The sequence below is a fragment of the Aspergillus glaucus genome, assembly GCF_001890805.1.
Source record: "Aspergillus glaucus CBS 516.65 unplaced genomic scaffold ASPGLscaffold_46, whole genome shotgun sequence".
NCBI classification, from domain to species: domain Eukaryota; kingdom Fungi; phylum Ascomycota; class Eurotiomycetes; order Eurotiales; family Aspergillaceae; genus Aspergillus; species Aspergillus glaucus.
The window spans coordinates 40183-59745 of NW_019170498.1; the positions used below are offsets into that span (position 1 = coordinate 40183).

Genomic DNA, 19563 nt, shown 5'->3' on the forward strand with positions numbered 1-19563 from the left:
GCCTGTCCAGAAAGATAATATAGTCAATATTACTGTGTTGTGGTTGATAAATATGCCAATAAAGTAGATAGTAGATGGATGGGTGGCCGGGTGGCCCGGGTGGCCGGGTGGCTCGGGAATTACGTTAAGTCACACACAGCAAGATATCTCAAGAACCAAGACATTCAGGCTTAAGCACATATAGATCGTTCATTCAGTTATCCATCTATTCTAATCCAAATAAGCACACTCCAAAGAAATCACCAAAACTTCAAATTATCCGGTACCGGGAACACGTCTAAAGCACGGGCCTTTCAAACCCCTAAAACAATCCCTTGAACGCCAAACCATCATCCACTGATAGAGAGATCTATACCGACCAAAAGCGAGCCTTCTTTCCTCCCTTGCCCTTCTTGTCGTCCTCCTCCTTCTTCTGGCCCTTGTTCTTCCCCTCGTCACCCTGCTTCTTCTTGTTCTTTTCCTTCTGCTTCTCCTTGTTCGCCTCATCCGTCTCCTTGTTCATCGCATCGAGTTGTGCTCTCAATTCCTTGGTCATGAGCTGCTGCTGCTCGGTATTGGCGATCTTGGGCAGGTCACAGGCTTCCTCAGTGTCGACATTAATAGGGGTGAAGCCCATGTGGTGGCAGAAGAGATCGCATCCCCAGGCATTTTCTTTAGTGCCGCAAGGGTTATGAGCTTGCTCCACAATCTTGCCATCTTTGGTTTTGGTGTAAAGCCATGCAATTGTCTGCTTCGGCTTCTTGTTCTTCAGGCTCTGCCCGCTGTTCTTCAACAGGTAGGTGTAGCTGGCCATCAGCTCCCCACACGAAGCATCATTTTTGTGCTGAACATTGTTCCGGTCCTCGCCGCTACCTGTTGACTGAGCATCTCCGAGTGCGTCAGCGATTTCCTTCGGAACACCCTTCCTGATGCTTCCGTTGCCGACTTTGCCGCCCTTATCCTTCGTCTTGAAGTCGTAGATGAAGGAGTAGTCGCCCTTCATTGACGAGGCCAGGTAAATTCGGTTGTCGATTTCCATGGCCGTCATGATCGAGGGCTGCTTGGCCTCCGGGACCGAACCAAAGTCCGCTTGCATCTCCTTGCTCGCTTCGTGCGCAATCTTGACCATCTCTTCGGGCAACACTTTCTCCTTCTTCTCAAGGTCGACAATTGAAGTCCAGACAAACTGGCCATCCTTGTATCCTTTGGTCGCGGCAACAGACATGTCTCGTTTAACGTTCAGGTCGCCGGCCAATGCCAGGCTAACGAGGAGAGGCAAAATCGTGCAGATCTGGGAAAGAATCATATTGGCTGGTTAGGATTAACGAAATTATATAATAAAAGAAGTAGAAGAAGAACTTGCAAAGCTCAATGGATTAATTGATTGATTGACTGTGAATTGGATTGTATAATTTTACATTCCTCGACATGTCCCTCCTATCTATGCTCCTTGCCGTTTCTATACAATCGATTCCAAGCGCACCGTCAGGCTGTTTTCTTCAGGGCTGTAACAAAGACTCTTGGGGGCCAGTGAGGCAGACAGGTCCGCCTAGTTTTTAGCGTAGCTGCAGGACAAAGTGCCCTGAAGAAAGAAAAACGCCGTATCCGCACGGGCCCGCAAAGAGTCGCAGCCAACAGAGAAAGCTTATGTTGTAAACAAACCCCAAATGATAACGCGAGATAATATTAAATTAGGTTGAATTGGATAAAATAAAAATAATCTGCCAAGAATAGCGAAAAACGCCTTGAACAGCGATCCTCGCCTGATCATCACCGCAATCAGGGGAATTGATGCGCGTGCCTGCATTGTTTCATTATTGCTACGATAGCCCTTAGATTGTCCATAAGCACTAAAACTTGAGCACAAAATCTGGCACAAAGTCCGGCTGCATTGGTACTATACTTATGTTGTACTATATCTATTCACACCAAGTATTATTTTGTGTCCATAGCCCCGGAGACAGATAGTCAAATACCACTTCCAGGTCAATCCCGGCCTCTGTACACACCTCTTTCAATTCTGCGCGCTCCTTGGCAAAGGTTTCCCTGTCAATGGGGTGCAGCATGCGTTGCCGGATGGTGACTCGTTTAAGGTGCGGCGAATGAGTCCGTTGATCGTCCAGCAGATACCGGACGCAATCATGTAATTGTGACTCGAATTCCCAAAACCCATTAATCTCCGAATTATCCCACTGCAGACATAATTCCTCGAGGGTATCCGGTAGACGGTCGCCAATTTCATCCGATTCATCTGGATCCAATCCCACAAGTAAAGTGATGGGTACTTCTGCAGATCGCAGCCGGGGGAATTGCTTCAGAAATCCATCAAATTCTATCCTTGCCTGTTCATCCTCGTCGGTTCCAAAATCATAGTACCCTTTGCTGAATGGGTAGTATTCCACACCCAGGGAGAGCTTTTCTAGAGTATCACTGATGGACTCCAAGCCCTCCAGGATGTTCGAGCATGATGCCAAGGCAAATTCACTGTGCCATCTATATGCCATGCCCAAGTGCAGAGACTTCAAGGTAGTCATCTGGGACAGCAAAGATGGCACGTCTTCTTCTTTGATAGTAGCTCGAGCGATGACTAGCGTATGCAGCTTACTCAGATTCCCCTGGTCCTCACCAGTAATAACGTCTTGAAAGCTCCGTAGCCAAATGGATATGGATTGAACGGAAGGCAGATGGAACCAGGCCATGAATTGATTGGGATCACAAGGAGGGTAGCCATTCAATTCATCAAAAATATTAAAGATGGGGTCAAACTCCTCAGACAGGGGTACATTACTACCGTAGTCAATAGCCGTAAGAGAGTTGAAAGATGATAGTACGGCTTTTGGTGTGGAAAATAACGCGTGCTTCATCATCAATCCAGGAAATCCTGATTTCCAGACAAAGGAGTAGTCCAGCCGAAGAGATTTAAGGTTGTGTAATCGGGAGAGGAGAATGGTCACGTAGGCATAGGAATTGCCTTTCTGGAGCGCTTCATTCCATTTCAAGGCCTCTGGGAACTGGGCTTTATCAACAATTGATTGGGACTGTTCCACGACGTCGCTGAAGCTCTCAAGATATTGATTCCAAAGTGGCCCATCCTGGCCATCTCGTGGGTCGTTTTTCCATTCTTCAGTGAGCACATATTGCGAAGATGACAAGATCGAGACGTGCTGGATATTTGAGGCCAGCTCAGGGCACTGTAGAACAGCCTGCAGTAAGCGCAGAATGCGTGCTTGGGGCACAGTGTTCCACTCCCATGCGATAGTGCTATACATCGAAGGCCGAACAGATGCGGTGAGATCCTGAGACGCAGACAACATAGTCACGATTTCATCTGCTTCTATATGGTCAAAGACTCCCATCCAGCAATCCCTGGGCATCCGCTGGCATAAGCTGCATATGGTGTTAGCAAGATGCTTACATGCCTGGCTGGTTGGCATGTACTCACTCTGGCTGCTTTGAATGCATGCTTGATTTCACTGTCGTCATCATTTGCAATCTAGGTAATATTCTTGTTCTTGTCCAGTTCATTGTCCTCTGGCCAGTATTTGTAGGTCTTTTTTCACTCCATGGCCGACGATGGCTCCTAAGTAAGCGGGGTGGGCGGTGCTTCACAAGGCGTATTTCTGCGAAAGACGGACTATTAACGACAACGACATCTAGTTACGACACTGCCGTTGAAGAAAAGACACACATTGGGGCTTGAAAATACGACGGTTGACCTAGGAAATAACTCTTGACCATATTTGAGCCCTGGATCACCGTAAGAGCCAAACAATTGCGAAAAGACGTGGGTCGCAGGTGTGGACATAGCTCACCCGAGGTGCGCGAACAACCCAAGCGAGGAAGACGCTAAATGCCCCACTTTGGCACAACCGACCAAAATATTGACCTCAGCCGACCTGATCTCTCGATACCTGATCTCTCGATACGGGTCGCTCACGATCCTCCACAGTCCGACCTGCGTGAGGGACGGGTATAATGATACTTGTGACCTTCACAGATCCTCATTGACCCTCAATTTCATAAAATTTCATGAAATTTCATAGAATTTCCACGCTTTACCTAATTTGTATGCATAAAAATGATTATCCATCCTAATATAGTACTGTCTATCTTGTTTGGTCACCCTCGCGAAAATCAGACCTAACCTAGACCCTCACTGCGGGTGAGAGAGCCAAACCCTCGACCCTCAAAATGAGGGTATTAGGGTGACCTTCCGAGCACCCGGGGTGAGGCTGAGGTCTAAATCATGGGATGGGCCACATTTCGCCACAGGGATCGGTTGGATAAATAGTCGATCCAATTAGCAATGCCTTGGATGCCACTGTGGCCATACCATAGATTACTAGTTAACTATTAGGCGAGCTCAGCGCTTCTCTCAACAATCCAACCATCTCTAGTTTCATATAGTATCCACTGCATGTTGTTACAGACACAAGTACGAAAAATAATTGTTTAAATCCACACTCCAACAGTCCAGCTATAACGGCTATGGCTTAGAATGCATGTTGACTAAACCTCAGCAGTGCAAATAGCATCCTTCTTCTATGGTATCACTCTGTAGAATCCAGCACTAACCTCAGAATCATGCTCCTGTTTTATTTTCACAAGTTTTTCACACCTGTAAATTATAACCAAAGCCAGAAACCCTGAAGCAGAAAGGCCGGTGGTGATGATGGTCAATAATGCTATAATTGACCAATTTCCTTCCCTTGCCGTGTAATTATTGACAAGCGATGTGACCAGCCCTGCTGTAGCATTGAGAAGCGTTGGACTGTGAAAGGGGCAACTCAGTTGAGCACAGTTACCTATATTGGTGCTTGAGTGTCACTTACATAAACAGGTGGTTGATGAGCCATATATAGTTAGTTGTCTTTTTGCTCCCAGAAGAGCCAGGCAGTCAACACGGCAGGAACATCATACCAGGAGAAGGAAGATATATAAGGACGCTCATTCATGTACTTAGTTTAGTTCTTCGCGATCAATCTCGTTAATCAAGCATTGGTTACATTCTAGTTTCTGACTCATCCGCACTTAACCAACAACCCAGTATACGTACTCGGTTGGCCTTGTTTCTCCATTCGTTACCTTTATCGTTTCTACTTGTTGATCATCTTACGGAGCCTGGAGGGGGCGATATACCCATCAACGCACACGACTTACTGAACCGGACCCGGAGGGACATTGAGCATACGAATACTTGGAAGACACTTAGGGTAAGTGTCCTGTCTCGAAATACAACTAACTAGGATCCTAGGTACGATACGAGAGAAGCCAGGTTGTGACACCAACGTGACCAGGTCATCACATCCGGTGCCCTGAGCCAATTGCATCTGGGTGTTGCAGCTCCAAGCCTCGCATGTCAAACACGCTGAAATGAAAAGGATGCGGTAATTTCGCTATTGCCTGGTAGACATGGCGAGGATACATAAATGAATTGATCCTGGTGGAGTTGAAAGACGGCTGTGGAGGGGGACAGGCGCAACCCAGTTCACAGCCAGATCTGGTAGCCAGATAACCAGAAAGTTGCCTTTCCCATGTAGAATCTTGGGAGCCTAGGTAAAGAAGGAATCATGGGATCTTGAAATAAAGACCACAAGCAAGGCAGCTGAGGATCCAGAAGTCCTCAAGGAAAGCCCAAATAGGATAGCATGGCTGGAAGCAACTCAAAAAGTCGCTGATCAGCTGGCAGACTCGTGAAGGGGGCCCATAACTGCAATAATAAGCAGCAGCACAGCATCAGGGGGGTGATGTGGATAGGTTGATTTCCAATGAAGCGACAGTAACAAGGTCTTAATGTCTCAATTGTTCAGATGACCGTCGGCCACTCCGGCGCCATACTGGAAAAGGGTAATCGTCGGATAACGCGGCATCTTGGTAAGAGGGCAGTGCACCAAGCGAGGCAGACAGGAGAGGGAAAAAGAGAAGAGAAAGTGCGTGGTCCTTTGAGGGGGAGATGTCGGGCTTTTATCAATGGATGTGTTGATACAGTAGACGCCATGCAGCAAAGGGCAATGGTATTCCCATCAATGGCAGGCGGTAGGGCTCGGCAGAAGCGCGGTTCATGGGTGCCGTTTCTGGCGCCCCGCTAACCGTCACAACAGATACTGTATTGAGAATAACGCTGTATTTTAGGTGATAAAAGAATTATAAACATTCCAGACAAAAGATGGAGACTTCTACAATGCATGCATATTAGATATTATGATTCTTAATAGAATACTTATAACATTGGTTGAGATATTGGGGCTTAAAAAGTGCCATTTTGTATGCAATACTCCGGGTGGCCGCTCGCTTGTAGTGGCCGCTCGCTAATGAATTACGCTATATACCTCTTCCGAATAAGATAGGGTACATACGACCATAGGGTGTGGAGGACAGGGCTTCCCGTCCGCTCAGCCGTACTTAAGCCACACGCCGGCCGGTTAGTAGTTGAGTGGGTGACCACCAGCGAATCCCGGCTGTTGTATGTTTTTCTTTTTTTTTTTGCATCACAGAGCAAAAATTATTTGGCATAAGTAGGCATTGTCACAGGCTCGTTAACTAGTTAGTAGATAAAACGATTAATATTCATATCTAGACTAGGTAGCCTATCGACGAGAATATCGAATCTGGAGAGGGAAAGAAAGAAGAGGAATCTACAGGATAAAGGGGAATATCTATGGGTTGTACTTGTGCGACAGGACTAGGGCATCGTTGGTCTTGATTGTCCGGATGACAGCGTTTGCCTCGTTGGTGGTGTTGGTGTTTGTCGATATTGGCTGTTGGCGTTGGCCGTCACACCAGTGCCTTCATGGGGGCCCGCACATATAAAGCAAAATGGCGGGCGGTCCCCACAGGCCTTGAAGCTGCGGTGGCCCAGCTGGCAGCACCTGGGGCAGACTGTGTCCACCCCTGTTATTTCAGTACTGCTCTGTCCTGTATTGGGATCCTCCAAAATGAATGCCATTAATAAGGCTCCAGGCCTCCTCTAGTGAGCCGACTGTAATAACAATGGCTGAGCCCTTTTGGTTGCTGCTCTGCAGCTCCTTTGAGCTTTGGGGCCATGTTGGATTCCTCTTCAGCTGGTATTCAGTGCCCAGTTCAATGATCATGAATCAATAGGCTTCACTGAGTGGATTATTGGCTGATAATCTCATAGGAAGGATATCAAGGGTGAAGCTTGCAGTTGGGTATTGATCGATCAGTCTATATAAGTAGTAAAGTTAGTATAGAACCCCCAGGATGCCATTGTGTTTGTTAGACGTCGGTAGTAGGCCGGCCCGGGCTCATGACCAATGAAGCGGGTAGCTCAGGATCGGGGAATCAAGGAGTCGATAATCCGGACTGCACGAGGCTATAGGCGAGGAGAATTTTGAATTACACGAAAGGGTGATATTGATAACTATAGAATGAATGCTTAGCCATCTAAAGCGTATGGCTACAGTGTCCCATATGAGATATCCGTCGGTTTCGCTAATCGGGTCGACTATTAATCCGTCTTGACTTTCATCACATCCTTAACAGTCAACGCTCTGCTAACTATTAGTTCTCTTCTTTTTCTCATGCTTGATATTCTCGTTGTTTGGCTACCTATTTAGATAGAGAATACACTCGTTTATCTACTAGATGAGCTCATGACATGAATCATGTTATGCTGAGTTGGAATTATATTCCATGTCCAGGCTCTACTGATTATGATCGAACTCATAGATGTTCATATCTCTGCTCATCTTGTAAATAAAAGCGCCCCATTTGGAGTCTTCTATTACTCGTATCTGATTACTCGTATGTTTTTGAATTTATATCTCATAGCCATTGCTAATCGTTATCTATGCTGTTATAGCATTAACAACTTCAAATTTCTTCAATTCTGGGGCAATGAAACTAAAAGCTCGAGCCATTCCCGGTTCAAGGCTGATATAGCGTGCAAATATAGTAGAGACATATCGAATAGCCAAAAAAAAAAAAAAAAAAAAAAAAAATTGAAGCCCATTCGCTGGGAAATCAAGTCCATGTTCTATTCAAACCAAAGCCGTAAAAGTAGAATATAACACAAAAATAGCCAAAAATATATATAGCGAGTCCCTCCATCTAGTCTCTCTAAGTTTGGTTGCTTATCATTGAGTTGAATAATTGGCCGTCTGAGCATCATAAAGCTCCCAAAAATGACCACGCTGAGTCAATAACTCATCAGGAGGTCCAGCCTCCAGCACTGTGCCGTGACCCATCACAATTACCTGGTCGCTATCCAAAATCGTTGTCAGTCGATGTGCGACTGTCAGGATCGTTCGATTCTGAAACTCCTCCCTAATAACCTTTTGAATCTTATCATCTGTCTCCCAGTCGACGTTGCTTGTCGCTTCGTCCAGCACAAGAATCATCCCAGGTCGCAGCATGGCACGAGCTAAGCAGAATAACTGCTGCTGGCCGTGTGATAGGGAAAGGGTATCTATGTTACTGTCTAGGCCCCCGTGCTGTTGAATAAGTGACCATAGTCCTACTTTCTCAAGTGCAGTGATGATTTGATCATTGGCCACAGTCCCTGAAGGGGACATGTTAAAGCAAACAGTCCCCGGAGGGAAGAAAGGTTCCTGTGGGATGGCAATCAAGCGTGATCGCACTATCTGCCGTGGAATTGTAGAAAGATCGATATTGTCCACGTAAATACCACCGCCGCGTAGCTCCATCATACGGAAGAGAGCGGATAGTAGTGAGGACTTTCCACTTCCAGTTCGACCACAAATACCAATCTTATGACCCGGTTGGATATGAAAGGAAACGCCATTCACCACTGTGTCTGAGATCATTGTATATGAAGCAGTGGTACCACAGAATTTAATGGAGCCCTGAGTAGGCCAGTCTTTGGGCGGGAATGTCAGGGCTCCTCCTGTCAGCGAAGAATCCTCTGGTTCTGTTGTTTCAACATAATCCTTGACCCTGGCCACAGCCTGTAGAGAGGTCTCAAGGTCTGTGTAGTAATAAATAAACTGGGCAAGACTCTGACTGAAGTTAAGGACATTAAGAAGGGCAACACTGAGAGATGCGCCGCTCGTAGAATTAGGCAATTGGGTTGCCAGAGTCATGAGAAGAACAGCCAGGGCCGCAATTATCAGATCCAGCACAAAGTTAAGCCATCGTTGTATACAGTAGAGTAGATAAACTGGTCGCTGTGACGTGTCCAATCGCTCTGAATTTCTTGCTTCATATTCCTCTTGCCGACCGAACGCCCGGATGATTGGCAGACCCTCAAGGGTCTCAGATATGCTGGAGAATAAGGGAGACTTTTGTTCCAAGTCAAGTAATCGAAGCTGGCGCGAGGTACGAAGATAAAACTTTTGGAGTAGCCAAGTAGCCACCATTACTACAGGAATAAATACCGCGAAGTATGTAGAGCCTGTGGCCATGAGCCCAATCTGGGCGAGTGTCTGCAGTGCCATGGTAGTTGCTTGCATCGTGGAGACTGGCAACCGGCTGTTGATCAGAGACATATCTTGGCTGAACCGATTGAGCGTCACACCAGAGTCTGTAGACGAGAAGAATGAAAGTGGCGCGCAAAGTACAGCATGCAGTAGTTGCCAGTGTAGTTTGGCCGCCGAGATTGGAACAATGATAATCATCATGCACCAAATTGATGCAGCATTGGTGAGAATTGCAGCGACCGCAAAGCCGAAAAAGGCACCTAGGAAGCTTCCATTATTTGATAATCTAGACGTGGTCCACCACTGCACCCAGATCTGAGGGAAATTTGTACAGAAGGTAGAAATAACAGTTGTGATAAGGAACACAAAAGCGAGCCACGCCCCAATTGACTTGAAGTAATATGCAAAAACTGCCGTGTCGCTTGGTGCTCGCTTCTTTTCCCCATCATATGATACTGATGCAGTGGTGACTTGTGCTTGCTTTCTTGATATCTTGGATGAGGCATCGCCAAGTTCACTCTCTGGTATACCATCTTCGACTGCTTTCTCGCTCGTGAGGTTTTGTAACAGGTATTTGGCGTAGCCATCCTGCGAACTCAGAGACTCGAACGTTCCCTGTTGGGCAATCTTGCCGTCATTTTCAAGAACGATGATTATATCCATAGCGCGAATCTGATGAACAGCATGGCTCACCAAAATGACCGTCGTATTATGACTTCGGAACAGGCCATGTTGAGAAAAGAGGCGCTCAAATACAAGCTTTTCCGTCCGCGCATCAAGAGCACTGAGTACATCGTCGAGTAACATCAAGTTCTTACGAGCATACACAGCTCTAGCTAGAGATAGTCGCTGTTTCTGTCCGCCGCTCAAGGTTATGCCGCGACTCCCAACTTTTGTTTCATCTCCGTCGGCCATATACTGTATATCTTCATCCAATGCACAGCACCAAAGCACTTTCTCATACCACTTTTTGTCATATGGAGTGTGATCAAGGATATTCTCCCTGATGCTGGCATTGATCACCCACGGTGTCTGTGGGCAGTAGGCTATCTGTGAGAATTGTGACTGTAGACATCCCTGCGAAATCTCAATCTCCCCTAAAATTGCGTTCAACAACATGGTCTTGCCCGATCCAATTGATCCAATGACCATGGTGAGCGAGCCAACTGCACATTCGAGGTCGATATTGTGAAGTATTATCTTGCCACCTGGCAAAGCAGCAAACCCGCCATCCCGACATGACACAGCATGATATTGACCTGGTTGGAATAATTCGCCCCTCTTGGGGACCATGCTTTGTAGTTTCATGCCGTTTCGGTGAGTCCCTGGTGGTGTTGAAGGTGGAGAGGAATGTGAGTCTATGTCTAGTATCCTGCCATCAACCCGGTCATCAAGAAGTAGATAGGTCTGAATTCGGGTGAAGGACCCCAACGATGCCGCAAAAGATGGAAAGGAAGAAAGTACTTTTTGAAGAGGCGTAGTGAGGAGCTGTATCAGGGACAGGGATGAAAATGCGCGTGCAGCTGGGACCTGACCTCCGTACCATTGCACGCCAGTGATGAATATGAGGAAGGTAAAGGGAGATGATAGTTGAACGGGAATAGACGCTGTGGGAAAATTGTCAGTACCGTATAAACAGTGCACGGCTACATAGACAGACCTAAAATAGACATGTATGCAAAAAAGCTACGGTAGCGTTTGGAGAGATCCAATTCGTATACTCTAGCATTCTGAATGATACTTTCAACCGTATCACTCAGACCGGTCATTTTGACGCTTTTCATATTTCGAAGCACTGAGGAAGTCATGGTGACCCGTTTCTGGATTGCAGCACTCCATTCGCGCTGTCGCCCTGGTATATACCGGGCGATCCAGGTGTTAGAAGCTGTTGCGACTAAGTATCGTCAGTACAACACTGGTGTTGGAATACGTTTTAACTTACAGAATGCGAGGAGAACTGGGGCAATACAGGCCCATCCGAGTTGGCGCTCCAAGAGGATGATGGCTATGATGGACTCGACACTACTGGCCCAGATCTCATGAGCGCTCTCAAGTGAGAGGCCAATCCGATCGACGTCCGAGCTTGCGAGAGTGATAGCGGCTGATTTTTTGGCATCGCTAAGGCGGATTTTCAGGGTCTTTTTGTAAATGATGCTAACCAGAGAGCCTCGAAGCATCGTCGTTGTACGGTAAACCTTGAAATTGTAGATGCCGGTGCTCAACTGGAGATTGTCAATTATGTGTCCTTGTTGAATCATAAAGTGGCTTGCTCACGGCGATACCAAGATAAATGAGGCCCGTTGCACCGATCAAACCATAGCCGACATTTTGGGAACGATTGTCCTGGGCACGGTCCACATAGTCTACTGCAGCAGATAGAAGAAATGGCTGACAGTATTTGAACCCAATCAATGCAAGACGAGCTGGGATCGGCGTCAACAGAGGCCATCGCAACGCAGACGAGGCCGCAACTAGGAGAGAGTGAGTTCTGCTTTGTTTTGCTATTGGTCAAGTTAGTATTGATAGAGACAAAAACCCAAGACATGGCAAGGCTATATCTCACTTTGCGACCAGGCTTTGGCTATGCCGTCTCCCAGCTTCTTTGATGCTAGGTTGGTTTCGAGAGGGTACAGATCGTCCAAGGCCAGAGGTTTTTTATAACCTCTTAAGAATAGGCGATTCAACCACCAGAATACGCTGAGATTGTACACACTACTTGTACTTTCGGGTGTGAGCTTTTCCTCGACTCCACCGGGAATAAGGTTCTTTTCGCGGGCTTCTAGATATGCAATACACAGCTGGATTGCCAATCCCGCCGTGAAAACAGCCGGAATGGAGATTGCGACATGGCGTAACCAGAGCGTTCGTGCTTGGGTCACATCGCATAACACAGAAAAGAATAAATATATGTTCAACACCGCAGAAGGACGGATCGACCGGGTGTGTTCGTAATGAGAGCTTATCGCAATGGCGAGAGCTGTTGCAAGTGACAAAGCGGCAGACGGAATTGAAGCGTCGTTGCGGGCACTCGAGGGCAGGCACCAGAGAACGAGAAGTACCAAACGAAGCGCGACAAGTGCGGAAATTGTGCCCTGGGGTCGCTAAGATTAGGAATTTGCTCTTTTTCATTTCTCTGACGATAAAACTCACTAATTTAACTGTATGAATCCAGGATGGCGCTGTGATGATACTGGCACGCAACAGACGGACAAGGCGCACTGCGGCAAAGACCAGAAACAGCACCGCGGGGACAATGGACAAGACGATCTGCTCAAAATACAGGGTGAAATCGAAGCCACTCCGGCATCCAGGAGGCACAGAGGGCCCAAAGGACCTGTCGGCCTCTAGACAGGCCGCAGGAACCATTCTGTGTCCTTTCTGGAGGAGTAACTGGAAACAAGCCGGTGTCGGTTGGGTAGTATCTTCGAGTCGCAGAAAAAGGCGAATTAGAGGGGAGATGCTGGATCGGGTAAGGCCAAAACAGGCTGTTACTATAAATACGGTATTTATCGCTGTTTATCTTACCGTCCTGGGAATTTTAATTGATAAATGACTCACCTTCTTCTTTTGCCTTCTCTGTAAGACTGCACTTATTCAGAAGCTGAAAATGGACAAGATGTCGAATACACCAGGGCTAGACGCTGCTCAGCCCAAAGATGCCGCCCAAGACATCAACCCCTGGAGCGTGAGTGGTGCCATCGTCGACGGAAAGCTCAAGGAGATCGATTACAGCCGACTCGTCGAGACATTTGGAACGCATTTAATCTCTCCTGAGCTGCTGGAACGGTTTGAACGAGTGACTGGCCACAGACCGCATCCATTTCTACGCAGAGGTCTCGTTTTCAGTCATCGCGATCTCGATTGGATTCTCAGCCGACATGAAAAGCGCGAGCCTTTCTTTCTGTATACAGGTCGCGGACCCAGCAGTGACAGCATGCATCTGGGACACATGGTTCCATTTACTTTTACCAAGTATGTTGCCATGGTTGTTGATGGGCTTATTGGACATACTAACCGTTCTCTCCCCCCAGGTGGCTCCAGGATGTGTTCGACGTACCCCTCGTGATTATGATGACCGACGACGAGAAGATCATTTTTGGAAAGAAGCCACATACATTGGAGGAGATGCGAGGTTTTACTCGAGGCAACGCAAAGGATATTCTGGCAGTGGGATTCGACCTGAAGAAAACATTTCTATTCAGCGACTTTGATTTTATGGGCGGTGCCTTTTATCAGAACGTGGTGCAAATTTCCCGTCTCATCACATACAACACCAGCAAGGCAGTCTTTGGTTTCAATGACAGTGACAATATTGGAAAGTCGCACTATGTGGCTGTCCAGTCGGCGACTGCTTTCGCGACCACATTCCCGCACATCTTCGGACCCAACCAGAAGAAAAACGCGACGATTCCATCGCTTATTCCTTGCGCCATTGATCAGGATCCCTACTTCCGTGTCTGTCGCGATGTGGCACCTCGTCTGGGGTACTGCAAGCCAGCCCTGATTCACTCCAAATTCTTCCCCGCCCTGCAAGGCTCTACATCCAAGATGAGCGCCTCGATCGACTCCAGCGCTATTTTCATGAATGATACGCCGAAGCAAATGTATGTCAATTTTACTGAATTCATGTTATGAAGACTACTAACTCTACGCAGTGAAAAGAAAATCAATAAATATGCATTCTCGGGCGGTCGCGACACAGTAGAGGAACATCGTCAATTTGGCGGCAACCCAGACGTTGACGTTCCTTTCCAATATCTCAGCTTCTTCTCTAACAATGATGAGGAGCTCGGGCAAATCCGCACTAGGTATAAGAAGGGTGAGATCCTGACGGGGGAGCTAAAGAAGAAGTGCATAGCGAAGCTGCAGCAGTTTGTCAAGGACTACCAGGCGCGTCGGGCAACAATTACTGATGAGCTTCTTGATGAGTTTATGGCCATTCGGCCTCTTGTTTGGAAACAGGGTCGGACCGATGATGCTTGAATGAAATATAAATAACATACTTAATCCATTCAATCTAACACTAAGACATTGGTTCAATGGTGAAAGGTTCCTGACTCTCCAAACTCTCAATTCGACCCAACAAGAATTCCAAATGCCTGAACGCCGCACTGGGCTGGTATTGAGGCACTATAAAACTTGATTAGCAAAGAATATCATCAAACAAAGCATAAAACCTACCCATATGTCCACACAAAGCAACCTCTACAAAAGTCAATCCTCTCTCTGTCCTAGTTCTACCCATAATTCCCGATCCAGCCGACATATTCGCATCAGGCGGAACATAAAACTTGCCATCGATGGGACGCTGGAACCCTTGCAGGCCATTCCAAGTCATATTTTGAATTGCGAGCACAGTCGCGTTCGGGAGGATGGTATAGTCCATTTCTCCCTGCCCGATGATGGCGCGGTTGACATTCTCAATGACTCGTGGCAGGACGGTTTGGCTGGACCAGAGACCTGCTGCGGCCGTTTGATCGGTGTCATTAATGAAGACGGGCTCGCTGGTACATTCTGCCCAGGTGGCGTTCAAGGGGGCGTTGATTGCTTTTTGGACTTCAGGTCTGTTGAAGTAGATTTTTGCGCCGGCTGGGAGGTAGTCGTATGCCCCTGGTGCGCCTAGGACATCCCATAGGTTGGGGCATGTTGTTGTTAGATGGTATGGATCCCAGCACTGGTATGTGTTAGTTACAGTGCAGTGATAAAGTGTAGAAGGCTTACAGGGTTGGGAATAAAAGCATTGTTGCCAATTGTCATGTACAGATCACAGTTGTCTGGTGCAGCCGGCATAGGCCCTGGCGGTGGAAATGTCAAATACTTCTGGATAAAGTCAGTTGCACCACAGGACTGAGCCTGATGGCTGATGCTTTCAGCGAACGTGTCATTAAAATTGAACAGCCTTGACCAGGTCTCGTAGGTCTGATAAGCAAACAGCTCCCGCTCGACGGTGTCAGAAACAAGAGTCGGGTCATAGACCATGATGCCATCCAGACTCCCTAGACTGGTATCATTTGTATCCAAGAGAGCATTGGCGATGTAGGGCACAAACATTCCTGAAACGTCAGTGATTATATCTATAAGGAGACATGCAAGAACAAACCAGCATATGATTCTCCCGTGACGTACACCTTCTTCCCCTGAAGACCAAACAACTCTACAAAATTCCTCAAGAAACCAAGAAACTGCTCAGCGACATCCGTCTGCGAGGTGACATTTGCTTTTCCCACCGAAAATCCAGTGCCGACCGGTTGATCAACCCAGACTATATTGGTGAGACGATGCCAGCTGTACGGATTCGAGACTGGTTTGAAGGTACCATACTGCCACAGAAATGGGCCATTTTCTTGGAGAAAGCCTTCCATAGAACTACATCCCGGACCACCATTCAACCAGATAGTGATTTCACCGGTGGCAGTGGGGTTTGTGGATGGGAAGAACCAGAAGTACAGCTTTCTTCCTTCATCTGTAATGTTGGATACTGGCAATAGACCGGCATAGGACTCACCGACGTCAAAGTCGACGTCTGGGATTCCAGTGCCATTGACGGCGAATGCTAGTAGCCTATCAACATATAAACTTGATTAGAGAGAGATTGACGTACCTTGAGTTTGATTGCTGAGATATTTCCCTTCGTCTCTCTTGGCTACCTGTGGTGGTGAGTGCCTTGAAGATGAGGCATAAATTTGCCTGTGCTCTGCCTGAAAAGCAGCATGTCCGAGGCCAGGGCCTCCAAAAGCAGCCAATGCTGAATGCAGTAGCCCAGTCACCACAAGGCAAATGGAGACTGGAAAGAGCATGATCAGCGCTTCGAGGACTCAACAATTGGACCGATTATCTGCAGAGGTGTCAATTGTTGATGGACGAGTTGAATAGGAAGAAAGGCATTGCATATGGCAACATGAAATATTCCATCAATTACCAGTGTCGTAAAATACACCTTATACAGAGTTGACTGTATTTTAAACTATATTAAATACAAGAGGTGATCGCCGCGAATACGAGGTTGTATGCATAAATTAGACTCAAAAAATAGGATTCTGCTCGCCGCAATTGTTATCAGTTTACACTGCCTTCGCCGCGTATTTGATCTATTCCAGTTATGGTAGGTTGAGGTTACATGCACAATCCTTCAGGATTGATGAGAATTATGGCTTATCGGGTATGGGGCAAAAGAGGGGGAGAGAAACACTCAAGCATTTTTAGGGATACCACAGATAATCCTCTTTTTTGCTTGGCTCTGTGCCCAGAAGCCTTAATTTTCTTGGAAACTGTCTTGGTCTGTTTCGATTGCTGAATATGTTGAGTTCGAACAAGGACAAGGAGCTCTCAGAGCCGTTTATTGATCATCCCGAATCTGATGGAGTATACACGCTGAATCCGACGATTGCGACAAAGAATGGCAAAAGCCGTCTTCAAATCTTCCTCTTCATTTTGCTCGGAGTCCTCATTGCCTCGTTGATATGGTGTCTAGGCATCATTGCAGTACTGAGTCGTACTCGAAATATCGCACCACAAGATGTGACCAGCTCAAGTCCTCAGTCTCCGTCTATCCAGAAAGAAAATCAATCGAGCAACTCTCCCATCAACATCCTTCACTGTGGCGATAATCCCACCGAAGCCAAAGCAATGGGATGCAAATTCCAAATTCACTCATACGCCTGGGTGCCAGAGCCCTGCTTCGACCCAGTTCTACACGAGGAGTGGCTGAAGATCCGAGACTGGGAATATTATACCGACAAGTACGACCAGGGTGAACCGGTGAATATCAGCGTCGCTTTGACGGGAGAAAGACATCTCTATTCGACTTGGGGACAGCATATTGAGCATTGTGCTTTCACTTGGAGGAAATACGTTCGGACGCAGACTGGATCGGGGGTGTTGTTGACAAACAGGGATCTTTCTTATGAACATGCTCATCATTGTTCGGATGCGCTGCGGACAAAATTTGAGCATCCTTGGGAGGAGGTGAATACGAAGGTGACGGTCGAGTTTCACATGTGTTAGATAGAACGTGTCAATATGAATGTACAGATGTTGTTGAATTTATATCAAACTTGTTTACAAAGTCATAAATCTATTTGCAAAATCTAAAAAGGATTATGCCCATGTTCATGTTCAGAAGCATGATCTTCAGTATGATCATGGTCAGCTATTCCCTTTTTGGCTTCTTCCTCTGCCATCTCCTTTGCCGTTCCATTGAAAACAACATGATCCTTCACCCAGTCTACAATCGGCTCCCACTTGCGACACTTGTGCAGTGTGTTGAAACTGGGACTCTCGCCATTGAATCCATCAGGATCGTTCCAGATCAGATACGGCGTCACGTCTGCCGTGCACATGAGGTTCATCCGGAGAGTCTCAATGCAGTGATCAACGTGCCATCGCACCATCTCTGCTCCGCCACCCCAGGATGAAGCGTTGGTGTAGTCCCATTCATCTTTGTAGGTGTATTGTCGGATTAGGTTCTGCTGGTTGTTAGACAAATCCTTCAAATTTATTGTTCATATTGGCTTACCAGGCAATGAATCTGGTGGAATCCTTCCAGCAATCCAACCGTCGGGCTATGGGGCTCTCGAGGCGTAACGCGACGCCAGTCAACATCGTCCGATTCGTTTAAGGCACCGAGTTTCTCAATTGGAACAGGGAATGCGCCATCTGTTTGTAGGAGTCTGATTAGCTCAACTTCTATCCGATATTGAATGAAAACATACACTTCCACAGATCCGTCCATGCCTGCTCCAGCTCAGCAGTTGGTTTGCCTCTGTATTTGGTAGGTGCAGTTGAGAAGTCGTTCTCAAAGGTAACCCATTCATACTCGACCGCTTCCATCACCGGTGCTATCCCCCAAGTTAGCTGAATCATTATAACACACAGTAGGCAGGAGAACGAACAGTATGCATTCATTTTGGTCGCACATTCAATATCAGTCGGTCCGGTAGACCTGACGGCAATAGAAGTAGCGAAAAAGACAATCGAGCTCAAAAATAGGCCGATATTGAAGTACAAGGGCCATCTTTGTGCTGGAGCAGATTCCTTGCTATACACAGGCGGCGATACCTCCTCATCTGAAACGTTGTCCAGAAACGGAGCATTTTGTTCTTCCATCGACGAGTTTTGCGACACTCTTTGGAAAGTGGTTTTCTCTGGTGTGCCCATGCTTTTGCTTGAATTCCAACTCCACAAAGCCATTATGGGTGTTTTAGATGGATGTGAATGTGGAAGATAGGAATTCAAGAAGAGAAGACGGGGAATCAAGTGTCTAGCTATGATTGAATTTGCTCAATCTACTCCAAATAGAAAATGCTGCATGTACTAATATCCAGATTATCCCCCCAGAGTGGCGGAGTCGATGGTGTCTTGCAAATTACCAATTCGGGGTCTGCAGGGAAAACCAGGGTTCTGTGATATGACAGGTCCACCACATACTTCAATGTCCCAGCGTATCACAATCCTGCAATGATCCTTTCCACCTCTGATGGCAAATACAGTCTTAGTACTGGACACGCTGACGGCCAGACCGAAGATGTGATGTCCCTGCGAATGGCAACATTGAGAACTCTTGCTTCATTGGCGATAGCCCAGAATTCTGAAGTTAATCGCCACTACAAAGTCCTATCGGCGTCACGCTGACCCCGCGATGTACGGTGTACATGCCACAACAGACATGAGGTGCTGTCATTTGCAAAAGCACGTACTTCTCGTATCTGAGTACAGATTGAGTCCAGTATTGCATTAGCTTCGAAAGGATCTTGGCCATTGCAGTCATTGGTTACTTTGGTTACTTTGGTTAGGTTACATTGCAGAGAGGATGGCTGGAAGTTGCCCGGCCAAAGTTAGTATCTGGACTAGATTAGACACTGCTGGATAAGGATTGGACGTGGCGTAAGACGGTCAATTCGGCATGTAGATGATTGACAATCTGCCATCTAAGACATCCCACCGTGGACTACAAATTTGGTCCATTGTCCCCATAGTTCGAAGATTCTTCTACCCATCAGCCATCTTCCTCCAGTGATCTACTCTCTACAAAATATCCTCCTATCACCTTCTACTAAACCCTCACTTCCTTCAATATGAAGACCACCGCTCTCGTTGCCATCCTCGGCCTTGCCACTGCTGTCGCTGCCACTCCCCTCAAGCGAGACGTCGAGTGGACCGAGAAATATGTCAAGCCTGAGGCTCGTGA

At 47.0% G+C, this 19563-nt stretch overlaps 8 protein-coding genes across 8 annotated transcripts in view; 3 read left to right on the forward strand and 5 right to left on the reverse strand.

Annotated features, from left to right (window-relative positions):
* Positions 1-8: 8 nt before the first annotated feature.
* On the reverse strand, positions 9-1416 carry ASPGLDRAFT_1207512 (uncharacterized protein). Its single transcript, XM_022540171.1, has one exon. The coding sequence runs from the start codon at positions 1283-1285 to the stop codon at positions 350-352; it is 936 nt and encodes a 311-aa protein (XP_022395256.1). The 5' UTR covers positions 1286-1416; the 3' UTR covers positions 9-349.
* A 433-nt stretch (positions 1417-1849) lies between these two features.
* Positions 1850-3711, reverse strand: ASPGLDRAFT_160604 (uncharacterized protein). The gene is made up of 2 exons (XM_022542459.1): positions 3422-3711; positions 1850-3366 (listed from the first exon to the last, which is right to left on the reverse strand). Exons 1-2 carry the CDS (start codon positions 3502-3504, stop codon positions 1899-1901), a joined length of 1551 nt encoding a protein of 516 aa, XP_022395257.1. The 5' UTR covers positions 3505-3711; the 3' UTR covers positions 1850-1898.
* Positions 3712-8075: 4364 nt separating this feature from the next.
* On the reverse strand, positions 8076-12743 carry abcB (putative ABC multidrug transporter; the record flags this gene model as incomplete). The annotated part of the gene is made up of 6 exons (XM_022545252.1): positions 8076-10984; positions 11038-11271; positions 11320-11599; positions 11652-11878; positions 11941-12469; positions 12528-12743. 6 exons carry the CDS (start codon positions 12741-12743, stop codon positions 8076-8078), a joined length of 4395 nt encoding a protein of 1464 aa, XP_022395258.1.
* A 250-nt stretch (positions 12744-12993) lies between these two features.
* On the forward strand, positions 12994-14360 carry ASPGLDRAFT_138689 (uncharacterized protein; the record flags this gene model as incomplete). The annotated part of the gene is made up of 3 exons (XM_022541634.1): positions 12994-13349; positions 13409-13981; positions 14033-14360. The coding sequence occupies 3 exons, from the start codon at positions 12994-12996 to the stop codon at positions 14358-14360; spliced, it is 1257 nt and encodes a 418-aa protein (XP_022395259.1).
* Positions 14361-14400: 40 nt separating this feature from the next.
* Positions 14401-16174, reverse strand: ASPGLDRAFT_138684 (uncharacterized protein; the record flags this gene model as incomplete). Its single annotated transcript, XM_022541631.1, has 5 exons — positions 14401-14507; positions 14559-15051; positions 15099-15430; positions 15478-15930; positions 15979-16174. The coding sequence occupies 5 exons, from the start codon at positions 16172-16174 to the stop codon at positions 14401-14403; spliced, it is 1581 nt and encodes a 526-aa protein (XP_022395260.1).
* Positions 16175-16461: 287 nt separating this feature from the next.
* ASPGLDRAFT_53559 (uncharacterized protein) lies at positions 16462-17433 on the forward strand. The gene has a single exon (XM_022548013.1). It carries the CDS (start codon positions 16674-16676, stop codon positions 17379-17381), a length of 708 nt encoding a protein of 235 aa, XP_022395261.1. The 5' UTR covers positions 16462-16673; the 3' UTR covers positions 17382-17433.
* A 31-nt stretch (positions 17434-17464) lies between these two features.
* Positions 17465-18533, reverse strand: ASPGLDRAFT_40703 (oxidase ustYa family protein; the record flags this gene model as incomplete). The annotated part of the gene is made up of 4 exons (XM_022545253.1): positions 17465-17842; positions 17893-18032; positions 18089-18214; positions 18269-18533. 4 exons carry the CDS (start codon positions 18531-18533, stop codon positions 17465-17467), a joined length of 909 nt encoding a protein of 302 aa, XP_022395262.1.
* A 772-nt stretch (positions 18534-19305) lies between these two features.
* The window catches only part of ASPGLDRAFT_53561 (uncharacterized protein), a gene marked incomplete at its 3' end in the record, with an annotated part of 581 nt that continues 323 nt past the window's right edge, over positions 19306-19563 (forward strand). Inside the window, exon 1 of the mRNA XM_022548014.1 lies at positions 19306-19563. Within this exon, the coding sequence (XP_022395263.1) occupies positions 19451-19563 (113 nt within the window).

What these genes read in the sequence shown, in the direction of transcription:
- ASPGLDRAFT_1207512 (XM_022540171.1), bottom strand. Translation starts at nt 1,285, where the DNA reads ATGATTCTTTCCCAGATCTGCACGATTTTGCCTCTCCTCGTTAGCCTG.
- ASPGLDRAFT_160604 (XM_022542459.1), bottom strand. Translation starts at nt 3,504, where the DNA reads ATGAACTGGACAAGAACAAGAATATTACCTAGATTGCAAATGATGACG. An exon ending in ATGCATTCAAAGCAGCCAGA is followed by an intron (nt 3,367 to 3,421) that starts GTGAGTACATGC and finishes CACCATATGCAG; the next exon opens with CTTATGCCAGCGGATGCCCA.
- ASPGLDRAFT_53559 (XM_022548013.1), top strand. Translation starts at nt 16,674, where the DNA reads ATGTTGAGTTCGAACAAGGACAAGGAGCTCTCAGAGCCGTTTATTGAT.